Source organism: Lissotriton vulgaris, chromosome 1_1, assembly GCF_964263255.1.
Source record: "Lissotriton vulgaris chromosome 1_1, aLisVul1.2, whole genome shotgun sequence".
Taxonomy (NCBI): domain Eukaryota; kingdom Metazoa; phylum Chordata; class Amphibia; order Caudata; family Salamandridae; genus Lissotriton; species Lissotriton vulgaris.
In genome coordinates, this window is record NC_141685.1 from 796,569,878 (window position 1) to 796,594,207 (window position 24,330).

The window sequence follows — 24,330 nt, forward strand, 5'->3', positions numbered from 1 at the left end:
GGCAAAAGCCACGACAAAAACGCCACTAGTACTAACTCAGAATGAAACATACAATCACATAGGGCAATATCTCCACCTCAATGCAAAGGATTACGATGATCAGCAATTTACTAATAATGAAAAAGTCCAGATCAGCAGCAAAATACCCTCTGAGATGCAACTAGCTACAGCGGGGAAGATACTGTTTACTCCCAATTACGAGCCTCAAGGCATCCAAGACTTCTTAAATCGAGGGAATATTCTCCACCTCACATCCTCCATCCCCAGCCTAAGCCACCTAACGTCGGCTGACCTATTATCAATCGAATTCGTCACGTTAGGAGAGAATGCCCTTAGGGAAGGCACACTTGCCACCTGGAGGAGCCTAGAAGTGGCAAAAAGCATCCTTGCAGAAGCAAATAAATTTGAAGATTGGGGAATCTCTTTGAAAGAACAAACAAAAAAGGGCTATCCCTCACCCCTGCTAAAAAGATGTAGGAAAAGAGAAGACTACTCAACCCTGACCACTCATTCAATATTACATGGTGCCAGGGGGGCTGAAACATCAATCAATAGTCACCAGAGACAAATACAGGGCGTTAATGGTAATTGAACCAATCTTGAGGCTGGTAAAATTGAAGAAAACGTTATAAAACTGCTCTCCTGGAACATCGCAGGAGCAAAAAACATCCTAAATCATAGCAGGAAAACAGCTACCTGGGATCAATATGACATCATAGCGCTACAGGAAACTTGGTCAACTGAGCCAATCGATATACCAGGTAGATTATGTTTCCATGAAAATGCGACACGCTTTCAGCGCTACGGCCGTGCAAGGGGAGGTCTTTCTATTTATGTTTCCACCTCATTAAAGATCATCGTCTCTCAAATGCCTGCCTCAGCTTCGGATATGCAAATCATTAAGCTGGAGAGCACAATTAAATGCGTGGCAAGGACAATCGTTCTAATCAACATATACGCCCACCCAAAAATACAGCAAAAAAAAGAATTGTTCCAACGTGTAGTTAATGTTATAACCTCCATCCGTCTCAACCACCCAAGCTGGGAGATTATTGCTACAGGTGACTTTAACTCAAATCTCTTGCATCAATCGGAGGAAGAGGACAATATCTCAGTGGCAAATGAAATGTGGAATGTCGAATCCCAGGAGATTATATCGGCCTTGAGGACAGACCAAGTGGGAAAGCAACTGGTTTGGGACCTGGAACGACTCGGTCTACGGGTATTAAATGGAAGATTGATGCATGATAAACCTCCTGCTGCTACATACATAGGTCACAAACTCAACTCTGGATTACACATTAATAACATTGCCCCTAATGAGCCTAGTCAAAAAATTCCAAATAATCAGCACTCTAGACAGTGATCATTCCATGCAACATATTGAAATGAAACTAAGCTCTAATAGGTATACAAAGGCTCCAAAAATACCAGGACAACTATCAACCATCAACCTGAAGCGGCTTAAGTGGACAAGCAAAACACTACCCCAAATAGCGTTGGACGCCAAGAACTTATTACAAACGATTATGGCAGAGAGTGATCTTTGTTCAGAAACCTGGGCTAACTTCCTGGAAAGATTGCCAAAATCAAGCAGCAATGCCAGGAGGCAGAGCAGTCCTACGACCAAAACCAAATTTTCAATAACTACTTTAGCTATGAAGAAACATCTTCAAAAGCTAACAAGACAGGTACAAGGTTCAAAGACAAAACAAAGCACCTGGCAAGAAGTTCGGTTGATTAGGAAAGAATACAAAAAGTTAGTATGGATGGAAAAAATGAACAAACACAACGACTTCTGGGCAAAATTAATGCATAACACTAAAAAAGCAGACTCTAGGGCGTTCTGGATGCAAATCAACTCAATCAACAGAGCAGCACAACCCATAAGCATGACATGTGTCCCGGAACATGTCTGGGTCCAACATATAGTCGACACATTCGCGGTAAAACCAGTGGAACTCCCGACCATGATGACTACAATGGTACCCGAAATTACGTTATACAAGGTCAAGGAAAGTAAATCTTTTTCCAGTCACAGTGTCACGTCCAATTGCGTGGAGGGCTTGGACCAATCGATGTGGTCAGCTGACAATCACCGAATATGTTCTATAATTAAGAAAGGCAAGCAAGAGAGTGCTCCAGGGCCAAATGGCATCCCGCAGGCGATCTATAAAGAGGACCCCGAATTTTGGGCATGCAAATTTAACCTCCTATTCCGTACAATTAGCAACTCTGGTCGGGTCCCGGAAAGTTGGAGGGGTGCCATCATCAACCCCATCTATAAAGGCGGAGATCGCAAAAATCCATCTAATTACCGCTTAATTGCCCTGATCGATGCAGAGGCAAAATACTATGCATCCTTAGTGCTAGCGGATCTAACACAGTGGTCGGACATGAATAGCAAGATCCCGTTAAATCAGACGGGGTTTCGTCGCGGTACTGGTACAATGGCTAACGCAATGGCGCTGTGCCTGATTGGCGAAAGCAGTCTACTCAACCATCGAGAACTATACACCTGTTTTGTCGACTTTAAAGCGGCCTTCGACCGTGTTAATAGGAATTTGCTATGGGCCAAATTGAAAAAGCAGGGTCTGCCGGAGTCAATTCTAACGCCGATCATTGACCTGTATAGTAACACCTGGATGCAGGTAAAAATCAATAATGGGCAAAGGCTAACCAGGAAGATACACACCTTTGATGGGTTGAAGCAAGGTTGTGTTTTGGCTCCCCACCTTTTCAATCTATTCATGGCCGACTTAACAGCAAGCCTTGATCAGATCAACTCCCATCCTCCTCGGCTGGCCACACTTCGTGTAACACACCTATCCTATGCCGATGATGTGGTCCTGTTAAGTCAGACTCGAATAGGCCTGCATCGGCTACTACAGGAGCTGACCCGCTACACAAAACAGAACATGATTGAAATAAATAGCGCGAAAACAAAAACCATGGTCATAACCCGACGCCATAAACCACCACCAACCTTTACAATAGACAATGTCAAATTGGAAGCGGTTGGAAGTTACAAGTATCTTGGGATACTGCTGGATAAGCGTCTTAATTTCCAGGCACAACTTAACAGCATGGAAAAGAAGGGCACGGCCCTAATGCACGCCTTTATGAGATTAGCAACCGAACTCAAAGGTCCTTTGGTCTCACCACTGTTAACAATAATGAAAGCTAAACTAATTCCAACGATAGCTTACGGGAGCATATTGCACCATGGCAAGAGCGCACAACTTTTGGATAAAGTACAAATGAAAATTTATAAGCGTGTCTTCGCGCTACCAAGTAAAGCATCCCCGGCTCAGGTAAGACTGGAACTAGGCCTGAAATCGCAAGTGCTGCTGAGGAAGTATGAGTCCATAACATTCTGGTACAATGTCTGGATGCACCAAGAGATCATGATCAATCGTGCTATGTGGGAAACCATCATCAAATGTCCAAACTCTAACCATGCCAAGTACCTTAAAATGTCAATGGAATCAACAAAGCTGGCGGGACTCTGGGAATCCAAGCTCCAAGTACCTTCATTCAAACAGGTGGTCAGGAAGGCAGCCATTAAACACTCATTGTTGGACGACAAAATAGCTTTCAGTCTCCGTTCACATGCCTGGATGACTATCCAATCATACAAAAAATTAGTGCCGGCGCACTTCCTGGACCTGGCCTTTTCGCCCTATATCAAACGCAGATACCTTAATATAAGGTTGGGAAGTCTGCCAACTAATGCCGAGCATCCTAAGTGGAAGTCCCAAGAAATGGAAGGGTGCGGGCTATGTGGTGCAGCAAGACAAGACCTTATCCACCTGATTTGCATCTGCCCGGCTCTTATACAGGAACGTCGGAATTGGTTGAAAGCCAAGTTCAAGCAGTATGGAATACGTACCTGCAGGTCTGCGATTATACAAACATTATGCACCACAGACCCGCAATTCATTTGTAGGTCAATCAAATTTATTGAACATTTTGAGAAAAAGCAAGGAACATTGGCAAAATCTTGAACTTGGAACTGCTATTCTTTACCCCAGAAAGACATTGCTTTTATCTTCATTTTTAAATTTTATTACTCTCACATTCGTGTAAATTTTCTGTGTCTTCGCTATTATCATAATTGTATTTTTGTAATGGTTTTAAATAACTATACAATAAAGTTTCATTCATATTGAGATGCAAACAGCCCTGAATGTGTCTTGTATCTGCAATTTGTGTGAGACATTCCCTTTCTGCGCAGGGCCCCAAACATCCTACAACCCATCTGGATTACACCAAGGCAGCACGTGGTTCTCATCACAGCACAGAGCTTAATAACTGTCACCAAATTGTAAACAAACCTCATTTCTTCAAACATGCAGTCTTTAATGTAATAAAATAAAGAAATGGCACAATTGCACCCACACTGATTTACAAAGTAAGGAGGACCAACAGTTAAATCTGTTCTCTCGGAGTATCTCCTTTAAGTACTGTACATCACAGTGGGGGCTGGTAAAAGTAACATTTTGGAAAGAGAGACTGACTTCTCATTGTCTTGTCCAGGAGGGGGTGAGGAGCCCTACTCCACCCTGGAAGAGACCAAGGATACTGCATGCCCACCCCTGTGCCCACCCTGGTGGATCCTGGTCCCCCTCCTTCCCACCCCCCTCCCCCCAGTGGTGGCTCCTGTCCCCCTCCACCCCCCCCCCACCTGTGGTGGATCCTGTCTCTGCCCTGGGTGGCTTCTGTTCCAGTCCAGTAATGGCTTCTGCAGCTCAAAAAGGCTCAGCTCAAAATGAATATGAAAAGGTGGGCGAGTGAGTAAGTGAAGGGATGGGAGGATGGCTGGATGAATTAGTGAAAGGGTGCATGGATGAATGAAAGATTGAATAGATGGATAATAAAAGAGGATGGATGGATTGATGAGTGGTGGAAGGATGGAAGGGAGAAAAGGTAAATAGCTGGATGTATGGGTGGAAGGGTAGCTGGATGGGTAAAAGGGTGGATGGATGAGTGAAAGGATGGATGAGTGAAAAGGTGGATGAGTGAGTGGGTGGATGGGTGGATGGATGAATGAAATGATGGATGGATTGATGAATTGATATGTGCAAGGGTGAATGGATGGACAGATGAGTGAAAGGGTGGATGTAAGAATGAATGAGTGAGTGAAAGGGAGGGTAGGTGGACTAAAGGATGAATAGATGATTGAAGGAGTAAAAGGATAAATGGATGAGAGAAAGGATGGATGAGTGATAGGGTCAATGGATGGATTCATGAGTGGATGAGTAGATGGATGGATGGGTGGGTGGATGGATGGAAGGAAGGAAGGATTGCTAAGTGAAAGGGACGATGGAGAGAGAAAGGGATGATGGTGGATGACTGAAAGGGTGGATGGTTGGAAGGATGAGTGACTGGGTGGATGGATGAGTAAGAGAAAGGATGGCTGGATGGGTGAAAGGGTAAATGGCTGGATGGGTAGAAGAGTGGATGGATGAGTGTACAGATGGCTAGGATGAAAGGGTGGATGGATGGATAAAGGATGGATGAAGGGATGGATGAGTGAAAGGATAGATGGAAGGATACATGAATGATGGATAGGTCTGCAAATGGTTGAATATGTTTGGATATGGCTGGGCTTACTTATATACCATTGCGCGACCTCTGATGTGTCTGTAAAACTTATCCAATTGTCATGAAGTTTTGTCCTGAATTTTGACCTCCTGTCCTGAATTTGTGTCCTGAATTTTGACCATTTGTCCTGAATTTTTACACTCGCCGTCCTGAATTTACACCAATGCCAGTTGGTCACCCTACTGGCCCCACCCTCAAAGACTCTGCCAGGAAAGGAAAAATAAAACGTCAATAAAAAGTGTTTATTGTAGGTTTATTTTCCCTTTCCTGCCGCTTTGAGGCAGCTGGAGGGGGGTGGGTGGTGGGGGGCGACGCTTTTACGCCATAGCGGAGGAGCCGACCCGGTGTAACCCCTCAAGCCAGAATAGAAGCCTCAAAAGGGAATATACGCAGACATACAGGATACGTAAGCCGTGGATGGCAAAGGAGCTGGCAGACGGGCAGACGCCTCCGTCATCGCCACCCCATGCCCTTGAGAGCCGTTCCATCCGCTGCGCCTCCGTCACCAGAGTGTCCTTAGAGAGGCCCAGGGCCCGGGGGTGTCACTACCTCTGGAAACAAGACATCACTCGGCCCCCTGAGGCTGCGAGTCCCATGGCAACCACCCAGCGCTGCTGGAACTGTGGGCGGGCAGCAGCTGGCGGAGCCTGGCAGCACACGGTGCCCTGGCAGGGCAACTCCAGGCCCGGTCCCCTCTCCTTCCAGATTTCTTACTGAAGGCCGGGCGTCGCCTGCGCTCGCTGGGTCACGCGCTTCTCTCCCACACACTCGCCTGTCACGTGTTCTTACAGCATTATCGCCTCTCTCCCGCTGCCCTTCTTCACCTTGTCTCTTCGAGCTACCGTCATGTCACTTAACCCCATCTCCGCTGCCCTCTCTTTCTCCCCCACTCACTGACTTTCCTCTCCTCTGTCATTCTTCCCTTCATTTTCTCCCCCTTCTTACGATTTGAAGCCTCTTTCCACCAGCCTCCATTTTGCTTCCTCTCTTTGCTTTACTTAGGTACAGTTTTTCTCTAGCTTCTCCTATTTCGCATCTCCATTTTTACCATTCCCCTATATATCTCCCCCTCAAACCCTCCGTGTTTTTAGGAATCATCTGCTTGTCTTCCGTCCTCTATGGCAGGTGTTTCCTCTCCTTTCTTCCTGCTTTTTCTTTCCTTGTCACCCAAACCTCAGGCGACTCTTGCACATCTCGCCTTTCTATCCCCTCCTTCTCCGTCTTCCCCTTCTGTTACTGGACGTCTCTCCTGCTCATCCTCTTATTCATCTCAGGAAGCCCCCCAACGCCCCCGTTATTCCTCACCTTTCAGTCGCCCTCTCTCCCTACTCTTCTTTCCCCTTCATCATATGCTCTTCCGGTCCGTCCCATTCCAGTTTTTCAAATGTCTTCTACAATTTCACCCAGATCTTCTCTTCTTTCTCTTCCACTGACCTCTCTTCTCCCCAACATGTTTCCCCGGCCTGCGTTTCTTTCCTGATCTCTCACTGGCCGTCTCTTTTTCTCTCTCCACAAGTATCCTCTCCGGGCCACATATCCATTCCTACCGACCTTCCTCTTAACCACTCTTTCATTGGGCTTCTCTGTTACAGACCCTCGCTTTTCCCCCATCTCTCACTGGCCCTCTCACTCGCACCCCATCTCTCCTGTCCATCTTCTCTTGTGCACCCTCTCATATGCCCCTCTCTCTCGCTCGCTAGCCCTCTTTTCTTTCCCATTACCCCACTAGCCCTCTCTTCTTCCCAGTTCTTTAAAAAAAACATCTCTTCCTGCCCTGTCTTTCAGACCCGCTCTCCTTCCCTGCTCTGTAACAAGCTTCCCCTCCTTCCACTGCTTGCACATACATTCATTCCATGCATCCTCTCTCATTCACACTATCTTTCCATTCCCTTTGCTCTTTGACCTTCTCTCCTCCCCACCCCCTCTTCAGGCTCTGCTAAACCTTTTCTCAGAGAGCCTTCTTGAGTTTTCTCTTCTAGTGGTGCCGTCATAAGATGCCGGAGACTCATTGCAGCGACGTATGGTGCAGAGGAGCCCTACGCACAAGTCTCCTACATCCGTGTCTATGGGTTGTGTGTCAGAACTCTCATATGCAGTGTCGGCCACCGCAAAAGTAAAGTGGGGGATTTGGGCGGATGGACGCCTCTGTGGCTCCCTGGCGTCACTGCAAAAGCACAGGCTCCCCGCCCAATCAAAGCGCTGCTCTCGTGCTATACCTAGCATGAGAGCAGCACCAGGATCGGTCTGGACGGCCTGGTCTGCCGCTCAGACAGGGCATGGGAGTCTGTGCTGTTTTTCCAACCCAGCTGTGCAACATTGCTGGGTTGGAGAATAGAAGTGTGCATGCCGGTGTGGCCGGCCTAAGACGGCCGGTCAAACTGACATGCGCACTTTACAGTGCCCATCACTCTTCCCCCGGCCATGGCCTGTTTCCACGCTACACTGGCATCAGCTTAGTCAGTCACTTTATTGTTTATCATTTTGTTTTTCTGTAACTGACTTTGACCAGTGGGGTGACGCTCCTCTGCAATTACGGAGGAGCCGCCCCAGTTCATCCGAAAAAAATGGACCCGAAACATTATCCACTTCACAATATCGACTACCACTATATTGCGAAGAATATTATATCAGCGACAAAGTAGGTGTGGAGTTAAGAATAGTAAATCTATACTTACCTATATATTACTACACTGATGACAGTTGTCTTGGTGTGTCCATGCACTTTAAGGCACAGCTACGTTGTTTTCACTATGCAGATTCACACCACCCTAATAGAAATGGATGCTCTGATTTTACCATTCACCACCAGACCAAACCCCACCCCTACATCCCCCTGGTGCCACCTTCCTTCGGTTTACCTGTGCCGTTGCCCGCCCAGCGGTCCTCCTGTCGTTTTGTGCCTCTCCCCTGCTTCCCCTGCATGCTGCTCATCTCCAGGCTACAGTGATAAATAGCAGAGGGGGTGCTTCTTTCTATTGAGTGACTGCCTCTACCTGTCCGGCTCAGCGAGCTGGAGCCAGAACTAAGTGGCTGAAGACCTCAGTGACCTATGAGAAATGGATGGGTTTCTAGTGAGCAGTTTCTTCCCAAGGCAAGGTCAGTGGGCTGCCTCAGTCCAGAGGAGCGTTAGTGGCGAAAGACACCCTCCCTGCTGCTGCCTGCCAAGCAAGTCCCTCCTGTAGCGTCTCCATCTCCACTGCTGCCAATCACACTCCTGGGCACAATGGCTTCCCAGGCACTTCTCTATGCTCTCTAGGCACTTGGCTGCCAGGACCTTTCCTCTCCTGCTGGTATAGCCACAATTCCAAAGCTATGCCACTGCTAGCAACTCTTATGAGTGGAATGTTTTAGACTCCACACTAGGTCGGAGTGAAAGTCAAATTATGCTGGTGTGATTCACACAATTCTGTAATTTTGAATTAAGTTTGCTAGGCTGAATTCCCCAAAATACTCCTCACGACTTTTCAGATAAATTCACAATATTGGCAGTAAAAAAATACTTTGGACATCTGTTTGCTGCAAAAATGTACCACAAACACACAGGAGCAACAGAAAATGAGTGGCTGTTACTGGTCCTTTTGTTGTATTGCACTTTTTTAGTGCAAAATTCATCCTCACGTCTATCTCATCTCGTGCTAAAACATAGTACAAAGTGACAGACTCGCATTTCACATAATTAGGCATAATTTTCTTATATTTTGCTGACATTTTATGTAATTACACAAAAGCATGCTACTTGAATTTTGCACATCTTTACTCTATGTTGCTAAGGGGTGTGCCCCCTACTCTTCTGGTTTGATACCTCAACACCACTCCCACCGTGACACCTTTCTGAATGTGTGTGGTGGGGGAAGGAGGGCACTGCTGTTGTCAATGTGCACTTTTGCACACTGCATTCCTCCTTGTACCATGGCTCCTGTCCTCCACTCTTGCACTCTGTTCTACTTCTTGCACTCTGCCTTTCACTCTCTTGAACTCTACCTTACTCCCTCTTGCACCTTACCTTTCTCCTTATGCAAGATGTCATCCTCCCTTTGGCCCCAGCTCTGCCACTGGTACCCTGTGATTCCGGTGCACCCTCCACTCGCCCCCTAGGGCCCTGTGCCGCATGCACTCTGCACTCCCACCTTTACTCTGTGCTCTCCCCCTACCCTTGATCATTCCTATATTTATATTTTTATTGAGTTTGAAGGTGTTCACCAAGCTTCACTAACATACAATACTGATAAAGCATAGGCAAGCTTCCCTAACACAAGGTACAGTTACTATACAGGTGACAAAAGTGCATTTTCCATGAAACCAGGTGACTAGCGGTACATAAGATATTAGGTTAACAATTTGTTTACATTGTATCCAAAGCTGCTCTAGGACACATAAGAGCACTATGCAATTGGCGATTACAATCGCTCACCTGTAAATCTTGTACCTAGGTTGCTGTGTGTAACAGTGCTGTGAATTATCCTGTCTGACCCGCGGACTTATGCCGATTAATTGGGCAAACGCTGGGTCATAATTAAATGCTCCCTATGGACTTCTTGCTGTACTGAGGATACACTCGCATGCAAGCTTATTTATCAGTCCTCGAATTGTGTCATGTGGACCTGTGATTTATTCAACAAATTTTAACGTCCTGCACCTGCCGTTCAAAACTTGAATGGTCTGCTTTTAATATTGTTATTGAAAACGCTCAAACCACTGTTTGTCCTGATGATGACCGCATAGTCACCCAGCGGTTGAAACGCCGTTGACGCATTCTGTGGCCACAAACTGTGAAAGACACATTATATTTGTTTTTTTTGTCTCTCCTATATATGTAATGTTTGTATGTTAGCCACGTGTTTGGTAATATGAATTAGGTTGTCTTAGTTTTGCCAACACTTTCTTATGAGCGTTCATTTGATTTGTAATGTGTTTTATCTGAAATTATATGTCTAATAAACTATGAGTATTTTTTGTAATGGGTTTTGAAACATAGGCTTCTTTTTTCCTTCTTTTCTTTCACTTGAACAAAAAAATGTTGTATTAACTTGTAGTTTGCTATTGAAACTGTGTACCTGAACCTTTTGTTAGGTGTTACTAGGACACATAAGAGCACTATGCAATTGGCGATTACAATCGCTCACCTGTAAATCTTGTACCTAGTGGTGAATCCCTGACGGTGGCGCTCCACAAAGTCTGTGTACTCTTGGGAACGGTGGAAGGGCCCGCGGTCGGTGAGCAGCCAGTCCAGTGAGGCCCTCGCGGCAGCAGCATTTTGGCTGGTGAGAATGGCCGCGATGGCCAGGACACAGCAGACTTTGATGGATGCCCATAGGAGCATTGGCCAGCCCCAATCACAGGGAGCGATCCTCTGCCACCTCATGCTTCTCCTGCAGGGGAGGAGTCTTCATTATCTCGCCCAATGGTGCCCGCTCCCGCTCGGGGCCGGCCCCGCCTCCTGTGTTGAGGGAAGAAAAAAGGAAATAGTTAGAGACATAGTTGTCTGCTAGGTCACAAATTTCAAACGATGAAAAGCAGCATGTACAGGATAAGAAGTAACATTCTAAGATTCTGGATCAAAGCCTTTAACTTGCCCCCATTATCCGGTGAAGCTAAGTTTTAGGTCTCGGTTAGACATCGCATATGCTGTCTAGAAGAGAAGTGTTGTGTTCTATCAATGGGCTTACAGGCCTCCATTGGTAAACTTCAGCGTTGCTCTCTTTTTCTTTGATGCCATTCGTCGCGGCATGCGGGCGGCATGCCCTTTTCTTTTGTTCAGCCCTCCCATAACGCAGGGACCAAGTACATGTCCCCTTACACTGCTCTCGGTTCGCAGAGCTATTTTATTCTTTGTTTTCAAGCACTCCCTAGGAGTACTTGTGTTTTCAAGTCATCACCCTTTGCGCACACACACACACACACACAGAAATACCACAAAAATACATTCACATGTGCAATGAATACTGCATTCCTTTAAAAAAAATTGAAACATGAACAGCACTTGTATTTTTACACGATACAATGGTATTGGAGTTCTCACCCCCTCCTTCATTTTGTATAGCACAAACACGAGCCGATGGTATCGGAGCGCAAGTTCAGTTCTCCGTCTTGCCATAGTCACCCTTGTGCACATGCACACATACCACTAAAATGCATGTGTGTGTGTTCATAAACAAATGCATATCTTAAAAAGATGTTAAAACACGAACTGCACATTTTTTTTATACCGATTCAATGGTATTGGAGTGCTCGCTCCGTCCTCTGTCTTGCCTTAGTGCGAACGTGAGGCAATGGTATTGAAGCACCATATTACACAATGACACCATCATTTTTGTTGCTGATCCTGCTTCAACTAAGGTATTTTTTCCCCTTCATTGTTGCTTTCCTCCACGCTCTCCCGTCGCTCCTTGCCCATCTCCCCATCCCCTCCTGCTTGACCCCTTGCCCCACTCACTACCTACCTCATCGCTGCAGCAATTTTTTTTTGCACAGAACAATTGTACTGGAGCACTTGTTCCGTCCTCCATCTTGCCGTAGTGCTAACACCAGCTGATGGTATTGGAGCGCTTTAAGCGCTCACAAATTTGATTACACAGTGAAATATTTACTGTCACAGGCAGGGGTAAGCGTAAGTGATTTGCCCAACATCCCATATTGTTCAGCCGACCTCGAGATTCGCACCTGGCTCCCAAGTTACCCTGTTAGTAGTTCTGGCCAAAATGCCACATCCTTGCTTCATTTGAAAGCTCCACTATCACTTCCACATTCGCTCAGCAAGACCCGTCATCACTGAACAAGCATTGGCAAAGCCAATAGATCTCTGCAATGCCTGAGCTATTTGCCTCGTCAGTGTGAATGTCTTTTAGCAGCACATCTGCAAGCCAAACAGTCATGCACACTTTACATGATCTTCACTCAGCCTGCATTACAGCCTGGGTGGAGAACATGCCCAGGCTCTCATTCCCTAGCTGAGCGCCGAATCACGCAGCATTGTGATTGCCTCAAGGGAGCCTCAGCCTGGGTGCTTTCTGTTCCTGGTACACCGGCAAGGAGAGACAACAGTGGACAACAGAGGCGAAGTGCGGCGAAGACGTATGTTTTTAGGACCCCATACCCAGCCCGTGCCGGCTGCTCCTGAACTAAAAAGGTAGCACCTTTTGATAACTCTGACAAGATTGCAAAGGCTGACTTGTGTGGGTTCGCACAAACTACTTGAGGTGGAGACAATACTTAACCTCATGCTCGTACGCTGAGATTTTTAAAAGCGCATGTTACGTGACGAGCTGGGCTCGTCATCAGCGTGCGAGGAGGCTACGCATGACGAGCCCAACTCGTCATCAGCGTGGAAGGGGTTAAGGGAGGAGGAGGAGGAGTTAATTAAACCCTCAGTGAGTGGTTGTACCATTTTACCGACTACTTTTGTCATGGAACCATACTTTTGGTTCGTTCTAAATGCCTATTTTCCTTGTTCATTACCTCGTTTTAGGCTTAACATGTCTCATCACTTATTGTTGATTGTTAACCCTAGTCTGATTTATAGTCATCCCGGCCCTTTTGGTTGTGATGGTAATTCCCACAGGACACAATGCACGCCGTCATGTTCTGTGGCTTTTACAAAAAGCCTAGGCTTGAATTGATTGTTCCACTGCAAAGAAGTATGAATTTTAAGCAGGTTTCTCCAGCTTTGATGTATTTGCAATTTTTGCCTGATGTTTATACCGGTTTCTCTGTTGCTACCTTTTTAGCACCAGCTGTCAAACAAAGGAAATTATTGGCCGATTAATATAATATAAATTGTTTTCCTTTTTCTTTTTAATATATTTATACCCGATATGAACTAGAGAATTATATTTCTATTTGGAGGGTTAACTAAAACCATTACAAATATGTGGCAAACACATTCCTCAATTTTGAATGAAACCAAGTTAATTACAGAGGTTTTGCCTTAAAAAATCATTACAGTTCATACATAAACATAAATGCCTATAATAGTCATATAATCTCAATCCAACACATTGTCCATAATATTAAACAGATCCAAAGGTTTCCAATAAACTAAAAAGCTAGTGATTTTACCACAAATCTGATTAGTTTCACCCTAAAAACAGAGATGTGGGGCTTTTAAACTCATGAAAACTATTTTATGCCATGCAATTGGACATTAAAAACTTAGAGCAAAGTTCATTCAACTCCATGTACAGAAACAATATGTGGGTCAAGTTTTCTGTGCCCACCCCACACATTTGAAAGAAAATACACTAGGTATACTATCTGTCCAGCCACAGCTGAAATTTTACAATTGAAAACAAAAGTACCCTAAACCTCAAGTAAGCATACCTTAGTTTGGGAAGTAACGTTTCTCTCAAGTATCTCTATGGGATTAATTTGTAAAACATTGATTTATGCCACACCCAACATACCTATATGTATACTATATCTAATCTGAATATACGCGACTTTCTGAAGTAGTTGAATTCCTCTTAAAGCTGGCTTGAGTGTCTAAAAAGTTTTAGCACTTTGTCCATCATCTCCTTGTGTTTGCTTAGTTCGCCCAAGTTGACAGGGTCTGCCCAGACGTGGGTACCTTGCTCACCTTGCCACTGGATTCAAGCTAGCCTGGCCGATGAGGGGAGTTACCCCGAAACCGGTCCCAGGATACATGTTAACGGTTCAGGGAAGACCTGCCTTGGCAGTGTGGGATGGACTGTTTCCATGAGGCACAGGGTCAAGACTGATTTGCATAAAGCTGTGTCTTAACTGGGTTGGCGAAGTGAGCTAAAGACGATGATGGATTCAACCCAGATCTGTGACTGGGGGTGTGTCCAAAAAGTTACAGCTCTCTGTCCATCATCTCCTTGTGTTTGCTTGATTCTCCATTTGACAAGGTTGCTCCAAAGATTCCTCGGCCACTCTTCTGAAGGTTTTTAAAAGAACAGCTGGGTCACCACTGGGACCTGGGACTTTAGTTTATTTTTTTCCTACACCAGAGCCTTTTCAATGATTTGCCCAAAGTTTAATCAACACATTGCTACCAGTCAACAGCATGCAAGTTTCAACTGTCTTCAGCAAAGGTATAAACAGGGGGTAACTTCAAGTGGAGGTAGGGGGGAGACACTCATCATGTAAATGCATTCTTGTCTTGATAGTTTGGTGCGGGTTCACTGAAGTCCGTCTACTGTCTCATCCTTAACCAAGAATTAATTAGAAAACAGTGACATTTGATCTGAACGACAGAGGCAGGAATGGGAAACATCCATTACAAAGCAGTCATTACATCGCACTGCTTTTACAACGCAACTGTTACAACACAACTGCCTTTACATTGCATGCCATTACAACGCATGCCATTACAATGCATGTTACTACAACGCATGTCATTAAAACACATACCATTACAACGCATTATAAGGTAAGTACTAGAGATTTTTTAGTTTTAGGGTGGGTATGGGTTTTGGTGTAGATGGGAATAGTAATTTTTACCCCTACATCTTACAACACTTTCCCTACTGTTGCACTCACTGGAGTGGGAATAGTAATTTTTACGCGAACGCTATCCAATACTTATCCTACTGTTGCACTCAGTGGAGTGGGAATAGTTATTTTTACCCGTACACTATCCAATACTTATCCTACTGTTGCACTCACTGGAGTGGGAATAGTAATTTTTACCCCTACACTATCCAACACTTTACCTACTGTTGCCTTAAAAGTATTATGGGTTGTAATGGAATGTTTGTAATGGTATGTGTTGTAATGGAATGCGTTGTAATGGTAGTTTTTTAAAATGCGTTGTAATGGCATGCGTTGTAAAATCAAGTGATGTAATGATAGTTGAGATGTAAAAGCTGCGTTGTAAAAACATGAGTTGTAATTGTTTGCGTTGTAACGTCATATATTTGGTAGGGATACCCATCTGGTTGCTGAATTTCAAAATGTGAAACCCGATAGTCTGGAATGAATACCTGTTTATCCAAATTGTGTGATCCTAGACAACTGTTTTATTTCAAATAGCCTTCTTTTTTTATTAGCATATAGGAGTACCCTTTTAAATATTTGAGTTCAGGATGTGCGCTATTTAGACTATAAGGTTGCTTCATCTATAATAAGAATCCAGGCCACCTTTAGGATTTACATGACTACTCACTTGCCTCTTAGTTCACTGATGGCATTGTCAGTGGGAGGCGAGCCATGAATGTTTTTAAAAACTATCACTTTTAATAAAAGCCTATTTTCCTAGTGGTATAATGTGATGTATTGAGGTGTGAATGCTTCCACACATTAAAGACAGTGCCATCTTAATGCATGCGCACACCAGGCAGTTGCCCACAGGCCCCGCGAGCATAGGGGTCCCATGCAAACCAGAATTTAACACTAATTTTCAGTTAAACATGTTTATTCCTGTGAGTGGTTGTGTAGGCAGGGCCCAGTGCACTGCTTAGCCTGGGGGCCTATAATGCTGTTAAGACAGCCCTGATTAAAGAAGTACACTTTTTTTTTAATTTTGAAGAGATTGTATCCTATTCTTACATTATGTTTGTTGTAAGACATAAATACTAAATATTTTATTGGCTCTCCTTGTGCACGGACTCTTATTGTGAAGCCAACCCCATGGCTTGGCTCTGGCTTGGCTTGCTCCATTAATTTGCCTGCTCACCCTTCTCCATTTGCAACTTGGTCTTAGTGCCTTGGGACACCAATCACTTGATAAAATGACGTGTAAAAGGCAAGGACTAGAAACATGGAGACCTGCAAACATACACCAATTTGACAAATCTACCATCAAGGCTTCATGTAGTAGAGGCAAAGAAGAGTGTGTGCAGTAAAAATTACATTTAAAATAAGTAATCCAAGGAAAAGTACTCCAGGCCACTGTGTTGTAGGATAAGATAGTCATGAGTTCCCAGGGAGAACTACCAGGCCCAGGTGGGACGGGCAGGGGTATAGCTTCTTTAGGAGTTTTGGGGAGTGACACCCTTCAAATGCATTCTTCGTGTGGTAGTTGGCCCCGAGTTAGGTTTGCTATGTCTGCCAATTTTTGTCATCATTCTCATTTCAGCAAGAGTTTTTAAAGTGTTAATTTTTTTGGGCTTTTAAATATATATGGGGAGAGGTTTGCCAAACAAGTATTTGCAATGCATTCGGTCTCGCCTTTGGGACCTTATTTGTATTTAGCTATGCAGCACATTAACCTGGGTGCTGAAACATCTACTGTTTTTTAACATGGTGGAAAGAAAGCACCAAACTGCGTGACACACCAAGGAACACATGGAGAGAAATTTTGCTTTTCAGCGGAAAATGGTATTGTCCAAAGCTCCATTTTTAATTTAAAATCAGGGTCTTCTGTGGTCATATCACTGAAAATACAAGATTTGAAAAAAGTATTATTGTCTACGGGTGTTCGTGGAAGACAATGTCTGTGGACTGGAATCTAGAGAATACTGAAGTGATTCTGGGATTTCACTGACCTCTGCTGGTCATTTTCTGTCAATAAAGTTAAATAGAGTCAGTTGCCAGAAAAATTAGAAGAAGAAAGTCCCTCAGCAGAAAGCAATTTTGGTATTTTACTGACCTCTACTGGTCCTTTTTTAATAGGACAGTTAAATAGAGGCAGTTGAACAGAAAAAAGTCCCTAAGCGGAAGCAGACAAGTCCCAGGGCTGATCTCCAGAGCCCACAAAGTACATACACATATAAATATATACTAATATATATACTAAAGTATACTCGACCTAAAAACTAGTAAATCTACATGCATAGAAGTTCTCCTGAAATGAGTGCAAATTTACTACTTTTCAGAATTGGCAGTAGTATGCTTGGGAAGCTGTGTCAGTCTCAAGTTTCCTGGCATACTAATCGTAATTAAACACCCAGAAGGTGATGGGATGAAGCAGTAACAATTGCCTGGGGTAGGATTCCAATCCATTATTTTTCACTGACGGTGCCACTCTGGATAGAGGCTTGCATAATGCAAGTCAGTACTGAACCTGTTCCGTATGGAAACTGCCCATTCAAACCGTGGTCATCTCACCCCTCCACCCTGCAGCCCACTGCTCTATTATTTGGGAAATTTGAGATTCTCATCTCCGAGTCTCACGGACTGAGCTATACCTCTTAGTTTAAACCTCCTCAGCCTGTTATTAGTGACTCAATGTGCTGTTGATGAAAGGACATCTTCTGGGACAGCATACTGTAGCACATTAACACCACCAGACACTAGGAAGGTGCTGTGGGAGGGTAGGGGTAGTCAGAGGTGGCAGGGGCGGCTCCTCCACTAAGGCAGAAGAGCATTGTACCTCTGCCTTTTTTCAGCACAGCAAAAAGGACAAATAAAATTATAATACCTATATGTTATTATCATTGTATTTTTCGGAGCTGGAGCAGTTTTGTGGGGTGGGCTAGGCTGGGCTGCAGAGGGGAGTAGTGGTGGCACCCACCTAAGTGCGCATAAATGTTTGGCCACCTCTGGGGCCGGCCACACATTCATGCGCACTTTGCATGTTCTCCCTGGCTGCTTTACAGCCTGGGTGGAGAAGATGCTCAGGCTTCCACTCCCGATCTGAGCGCTGAACCACAGCGCTCAAACCAATCACAAGGCTGCATTGCAGTGTTGTGATGACTCAGGAGAGCCTGGGTGCTTACCAATCACAACACTGCATTGCAGAGTTGTGATTGGCTTAAGGGAGCCTATCTTGCTTCCTGCTCCAACAGAAGCCAGGAAGAGAGGCAGCCACCAGCCAGCAGGCCTGCAGGTAAGTGAATTAAAAAAAATTTTTACCCCCCCCCCCCCCGTTCCCTCGTCCCTGCCCCACTACTGATTTTTGGGAGCAGCCACGACTGAGAGGTGGGGTCTTGGGCAAGGAGCCTTAGTGGTGGAGATTCAGCCAGGGACACTAGGGGGGGGAGGTTTGACTCGAGGGACATTGCTAGTGGTGCATGGTGTCGTGTTTTTTCATGACCACAACAAACACAGGATGGGGAAAACTACCTAACTGTAACATTCCAGTCACTGCACAAAACCTGTATAGCAACAGGAATGGCACCCTGCCACCAAAAAGGGCTGTTAAAGCTCCCACATTTATTTTTAAACTTCACAAGCTTTGCAGTTTGTGAAGCTTGTAAAGTTCTTAAAAAATGACAAAGTTGTAAGTCATACGACTGTTGAGGTTCGCACATCTCTAGCCAAGGTGTGGAATGCTCTGCCTGGTAAGCTCAGCCGGTGTCCGCTGTTGCTTAGCAGACTAGGCTTGGAGACAGAGCGATTACCACACTCGTTCCTGGTGGAGTAATATCGGTCTACTCCAACCTTCAATGGGAAAGACACAGATGGCTTATGGGCCTTTCCTACACAAGCCAGCACCCTTCAATCTATTGCAAGTAAATCCTAGAACTTCTTCGCCAGTTTCTGAAATCAGTGAAAGGTTGGCGTGGCAGACGATAGCATGAAAACGGTTTTAGAGTTAGAAGCAGAAACTTTGCAATTGTATTTGCAAATAACTGCTATATGAAATCTAGCCTGAACTGACGTAAAACTTGCTATTTTTTTTTTCAGAACTAGATAAAACCTGCTATTTTAAAATAATCACTATCCAACCAGTAAAATAGCCAGTAAGCATCTTCCAGGAAGACAAGTGTATTAGGTTTGATTATAGCAAGCTAGTTTATAGAGCCGCTGTAAAGGCCATCAAAAATGAAACCTACAACATGTTCCTAGTGTCCGAGTCTCATGGAATGAAGATGTCTTTAGAATTTATATACTATTAGTTTACTTATTGATTTTTGAGAGTGCTCTAACTGCGAATTGTCCCCTCAGAGTGCCGACGGGTGGGGCGATTCAGTGAAAAAATATAGCAAAGGAATAACATGCGGGTGAGGCAGAAGCCACATAGCCCAAGATAAATGCTGCAAAAGAAGAGTAATAAAATCTCATCTGATGGAAAAACCTTGATGATGAGGGCTGAGCAATCAATACAGTTCAGTTCTATAAAGGTTCAGGGGGTACGTCCATGGTCACCAGTTTAGCCCCGGCTATGAGAGGAGCGGATCAGGTGCGATTTTCGATATCTTCTAAACCGTAAGAAGTTTTTTTCTGTTCCCAGTGGCTGATGAAGGGGGTGGTGCAATCAGATTTTTTTTTTAAGGAACCAAAATGTTAAATGTTAAATGTCGTATACTTGTAAAGCGCACAGCTGCCCCAGCAAAGGGGCGTCCCGGCGCTGTATACCCCTGGGGAACCCATCCCGGCTTTCCCTGTGAGATGGTCCCTCCTGGGCATCTACAAGGTGAAGACAAGCATCCTGGCGCTGATGGGGCCGTTAGTAGAGATTAAGCAAGCTATTGCCCAGAGTTGCTGAGTGGGACCCATGGTTGGAGTAGGCACCGAGGCGAGAATTATCGAGTCAGCTGGCCATGGCCCAAGACCCGGCCGCATCGGGAATCGAACCCTGGTCCCGGGCCGACCTCTGCTTCTGGGTCTGCCACCTCTAACCAGTGAGCCACACCACTCCACTCCAAAAAATACATATATGTAGTCATATCTCTGCATACCCCTCTTTTACATTTAACATCATGTATGAACAATTCAACAAATGTTAAAACGGAGAACCAGATCATCTGGATAAATCTAGTGCCAATGGATAAAAATTGATTTAGGCTCAGAAATACAATGTAACAAAGCCAACTGTTCACCATGAAAATATATATGAGGTATGTATATGTGCTGAACAATACCCTTCCCCTATCAGGCGAAGACTTGGAGGTTGACGAGAGGGCACTGTCCTCCTGGCTCCTCCATGCAGCAGATCTGTTCGCCCCCTCCGTACACTTGTCTAAAATTAGAGGTAATGATGCCCACAAATGGTTCACCCAGGAACTTAGAGCACTTAAACTAGGGGTTCGACAGAAAGAAAGACAGTGGAGAGCCACTTATTCCCCACAGGATAGGGAAATTTTCTGCGCTACTAGGAAAAAATATCAAAAAATTTTAAGCCAACACAAACTTAACTACTTTTCTACAAAAATTTTATCTTCACTTAACAAGTCCAAAGACATTTTTAATATAGTCAATGAACTCTGTGACAACGACAGGACAGCCCCCTCAATAGCTCCCACGCAGAAGCTATGTGACTCCCTGAATAACTTTTTCAGAGAAAAAATTGTCATTATTAAGTCGAGCATTGCTAGCTCCCCAACGTTACTTCCTTTGGATGACGTTTTTTATAATCCCTCTGTACTAGATGCCTTCCCGGCCATCGATGGTAAAACTTTTTCTTCATTGTTGGCGAGGGTTAAGTCCGGATCCCCAAATGACATCTGCCCCCCCCACATTTTTTCTGAAATCGGTCAGACTATTCCTCAGGGTATCCTGCCTCTACTAAACAAATCATTGGCCCAGGGCAGGGTACCTACTGGTTTCAAACACGCCCTGTTAATCCCTCTGATAAAAAAAACGGGTCTGGACCCACGGGACTCATCAAATTACCGTCCCATTTCCCTGTTGCCGTTCCTATCTAAGATATTGGAGGCTCACGTCTCCAACTGTCTTTCCAACTTTGTGGAAACCACGGGGTTTTTGGAGCCCAACCAAGCTGGGTTCCGTCCAGGCCACTCGACCGAGACGGTAACCCTGGCAGTCCAGAACACACTTCGGTGTAATGCAGACAGGAACGTCCACCAGGCACTGGTACTCCTTGACCTGTCTGCTGCATTCGACACGGTCGACCACACCATTTTGGTCGGCCGTGTCGGGCAGGCAGGCCTCAGAGGTGCTGCCCTGAGCTGGGTGGAATCATTTTTGTCTGACCGGACTCAAGCAGTGAGACTGGGCACTTTCACAGCCCCTAGAATTAAGAACGACTGCGGTGTCCCTCAGGGCTCTTCCCTGTCCCCCCTTCTATTTAATATATACCTGCGTCCCCTCTTGTATTCCTTGAGGAAATTCAAAGTGTGGATCTTTAACTATGCAGATGATCTGCAATTGATTCTCCCCCTAGGCTCGCCTGACGCTGTTACTGAGTTTAGGGAGGTCATGGCTCATATCCAGAGGTGGATGGGCCTTAACCACCTAAAACTCAACCCAGGCAAGACTGAACTAATCTTGCCTGGGAAGAGTGAACTCAGTTGGGGACCTCAATTTTGGCCTCCGGAGATGGGGAATCCCCCTTCCAAATCCCGCACGGTCAAGAGCCTTGGAGTCACCTTTAGTGAAGACCTCTCTTTGAAAAGTCAGGTAGGGACAGTTGTCTCCGCCTGCTTTTTTCAGCTGCGCAAGATTAAAAAGATTGCCCATCTCCTAACCCACTCTGCCCTGATACAGGTGACCATCGCCCTTGTGCTGTCTAGGCTGGACTACTCAAATAGTTTATATTTGGGTCTTCCAGCCGGGCAGCTCAAGAGGCTGCAGCTAGTTCAAAACCAGGCGGCCAGGCTGGTCTGTGGGCTTCCTAAATGGCAGTCCATCAGACCAGGCCTGGCAGATCTGCATTGGCTGCCGATAGCCCAGAGGGCTGCCTTTAAAACCGGCTGCATCATCTTCAGGGCGCTACAAGGAAAGGGCCCCAAATTTATCATCAACTTGCTTGCTAAATATGTCCCCTCTCGCAACCTTCGGTCCAGTTACAAAAGCCTGCTCACGGTGCCTGTTGTTAGGAAACAACGTCAGGGCGGCAGCTCCTTTCACTTTCTTGCTGCTTCCCTCTGGAATTCCCTGCCAGCTTCCTTAAGGTCACACGAGGATATTCTGGCCTTCAGACAAGCCTTTAAGACCTGGCTTTTTAGAGAAGCCTATCCTTAGTTGTTTCAGTTTGTCCTTCTGTTGTTGTGTTGTGTTTCTAGAAAACTTCCTACAGCGCCATGAAGCCTACGGGCGTACGCGCGCTTTATAAATCAAATTTAACATAACATAACATAACGTATGAATTTTCAAAGCAGGTGGAAATAAAAGAAGGAGATGGCGTGTTAGGAGGAATTAGGAGAGCAGAAAGTGGGTTTGATGCAAGACAGAGATTAGTTAGTAAATTAGTACTAAATGATCAAATGCAACATAAAGGCAGATGGTAGAGCAGTAATAACCATGATGACCGCACAGATAGGAGGAAGATGTGGTGCTGATCTCCACCAGAAATGGAATACGATAAGTGTTCAAAGATCCCAGTAAGAGTTCACCCTTAAGCACCATAAACATGTACCCAGGGCAGGGGACCGGTCTCTAAACAGCTATGCGCTTGTGCACATGCTTCATGGTGATCTCATCTAGCACAGCTCCAAATAGTAAAAGTTCAAACTTTGCAAAAATGTTATCAAGCGAAGGTTTTTCGTGTAAAATGTTTGCCATGATCACAATCAAGAACCATAAGTGGAAGCAAAGGACACTCAGTGTAACAATAATGTATTTGATGTTCACCGTTCCAACTACAAACACAATCTGAAAAACAGATTTTTTATTGTGTGCTCTTTACTCACTGCAGCATTCAAGACGCCACACTCAAAAAATCATAGCAAAATCAAATCAATTCAAATGAGACACCGGCAGAGCAGCTCTGCTTCTAAAATGAATTCTTGAGATCCTGCATGTCCTTAAACTGGCTGTTTCACCGTTGCATTATTTCATGTAATGACTGGTTTTCCCTTGGTTAGCTAAATTAAACTAGGCTGAAAGCAATAAGTGCAATGCTGTCTGCTGTGTTCTGGTATTGTAAAAATATGGTAACAAAATATAATTTTCAGAATTTCATATGCCATAAAAATCATCTCCTAAGTATCGTCTACAAAAATATCAACCACCACTGGAATCAATACTAGAAAGTCTACACCCCATAGATTGACATATTTGTAAATAATATTTAGGATCATAATAGAGTGACTGCCTCACTTTAAGCCATGATGGACATTGTCTTCATTCCTCAACTTTTCACCTACAAATCGTTTTCAGCTGTGTTAGTCTATTCAGGTCAGATAAACAACACAAGGCTAAACGCCCACAATGCATTAGGTTGGTAAAGGAAATTCCTGAAACCGGACATAGTGTCCATAAGGACCTGGAGGGAGGTGATTGCTGACCTGAAGGGATGTGGTTGCCTTAGATAGGGTGCTTATTTCAGATAATATTTCTGTAAACAATATTCTGATATTCAACCAATGCGACTCCAGAGCAGGTGTAGATGGAGCTTTGCCTCAGATCCATAAACCAGACAACTTTGAAGAAAGTGGTCCACACATTCCTCTTTTCTTAGATCTTTAGAAAACAGACCCAGGGCTGATATTCATTGCAATGGCTGTCTTTAGAATATGTATTGCGTCAGCATGGCTGGATACAAATGCACCGGTGAGCCAACAATGGAGATCTCGATTGTTGGCTACCTGTAGTTTAGAGGTAGCCATTTACAAAAGAAAGGGCTGTGGTAAACGTAAAAAAGAACTGGCAATTTAGGATCCTGTATTGTAATTGTAAAAAAAAATCTCAATAAAGAGTATAAAAAAAAAACAGACCCAGCATCTGGTCTCCCTCTTCCTCAAAATCCCATTTAGTCATTTGCCCCTCAATTTTAATAATGCCATATTCTTCTTATTGCCTAGCCCTTGGTGTTCCTAGCCCCGAAATATCCAACATAAATCCTGGAGAATTAGATCAAAGGCAGATTTTCTGCATGATTATAGAATATGTAAATTATTCCCTTTCTGATTAACTGTATGTTTTTTGTTCCTGTCTGAATGTTCTGAAGATCTGACTGTTGGACCTGTGATGAATGCC

At 44.7% G+C, this 24,330-nt stretch overlaps 1 protein-coding gene across 1 annotated transcript in view; it reads right to left on the reverse strand.

Moving 5' to 3' along the window:
* BRINP2 (BMP/retinoic acid inducible neural specific 2) overlaps positions 1 to 24,330 on the reverse strand; it is a 222,705-nt gene that overhangs the window by 79,876 nt on the left and 118,499 nt on the right. Inside the window, exon 2 of the mRNA XM_086956543.1 lies at positions 10,731 to 11,044. Within this exon, the coding sequence (XP_086812669.1) occupies positions 10,731 to 10,969 (239 nt within the window). The 5' untranslated portion in view covers positions 10,970 to 11,044. The remainder of the gene's footprint in view (positions 1 to 10,730; positions 11,045 to 24,330) is intronic.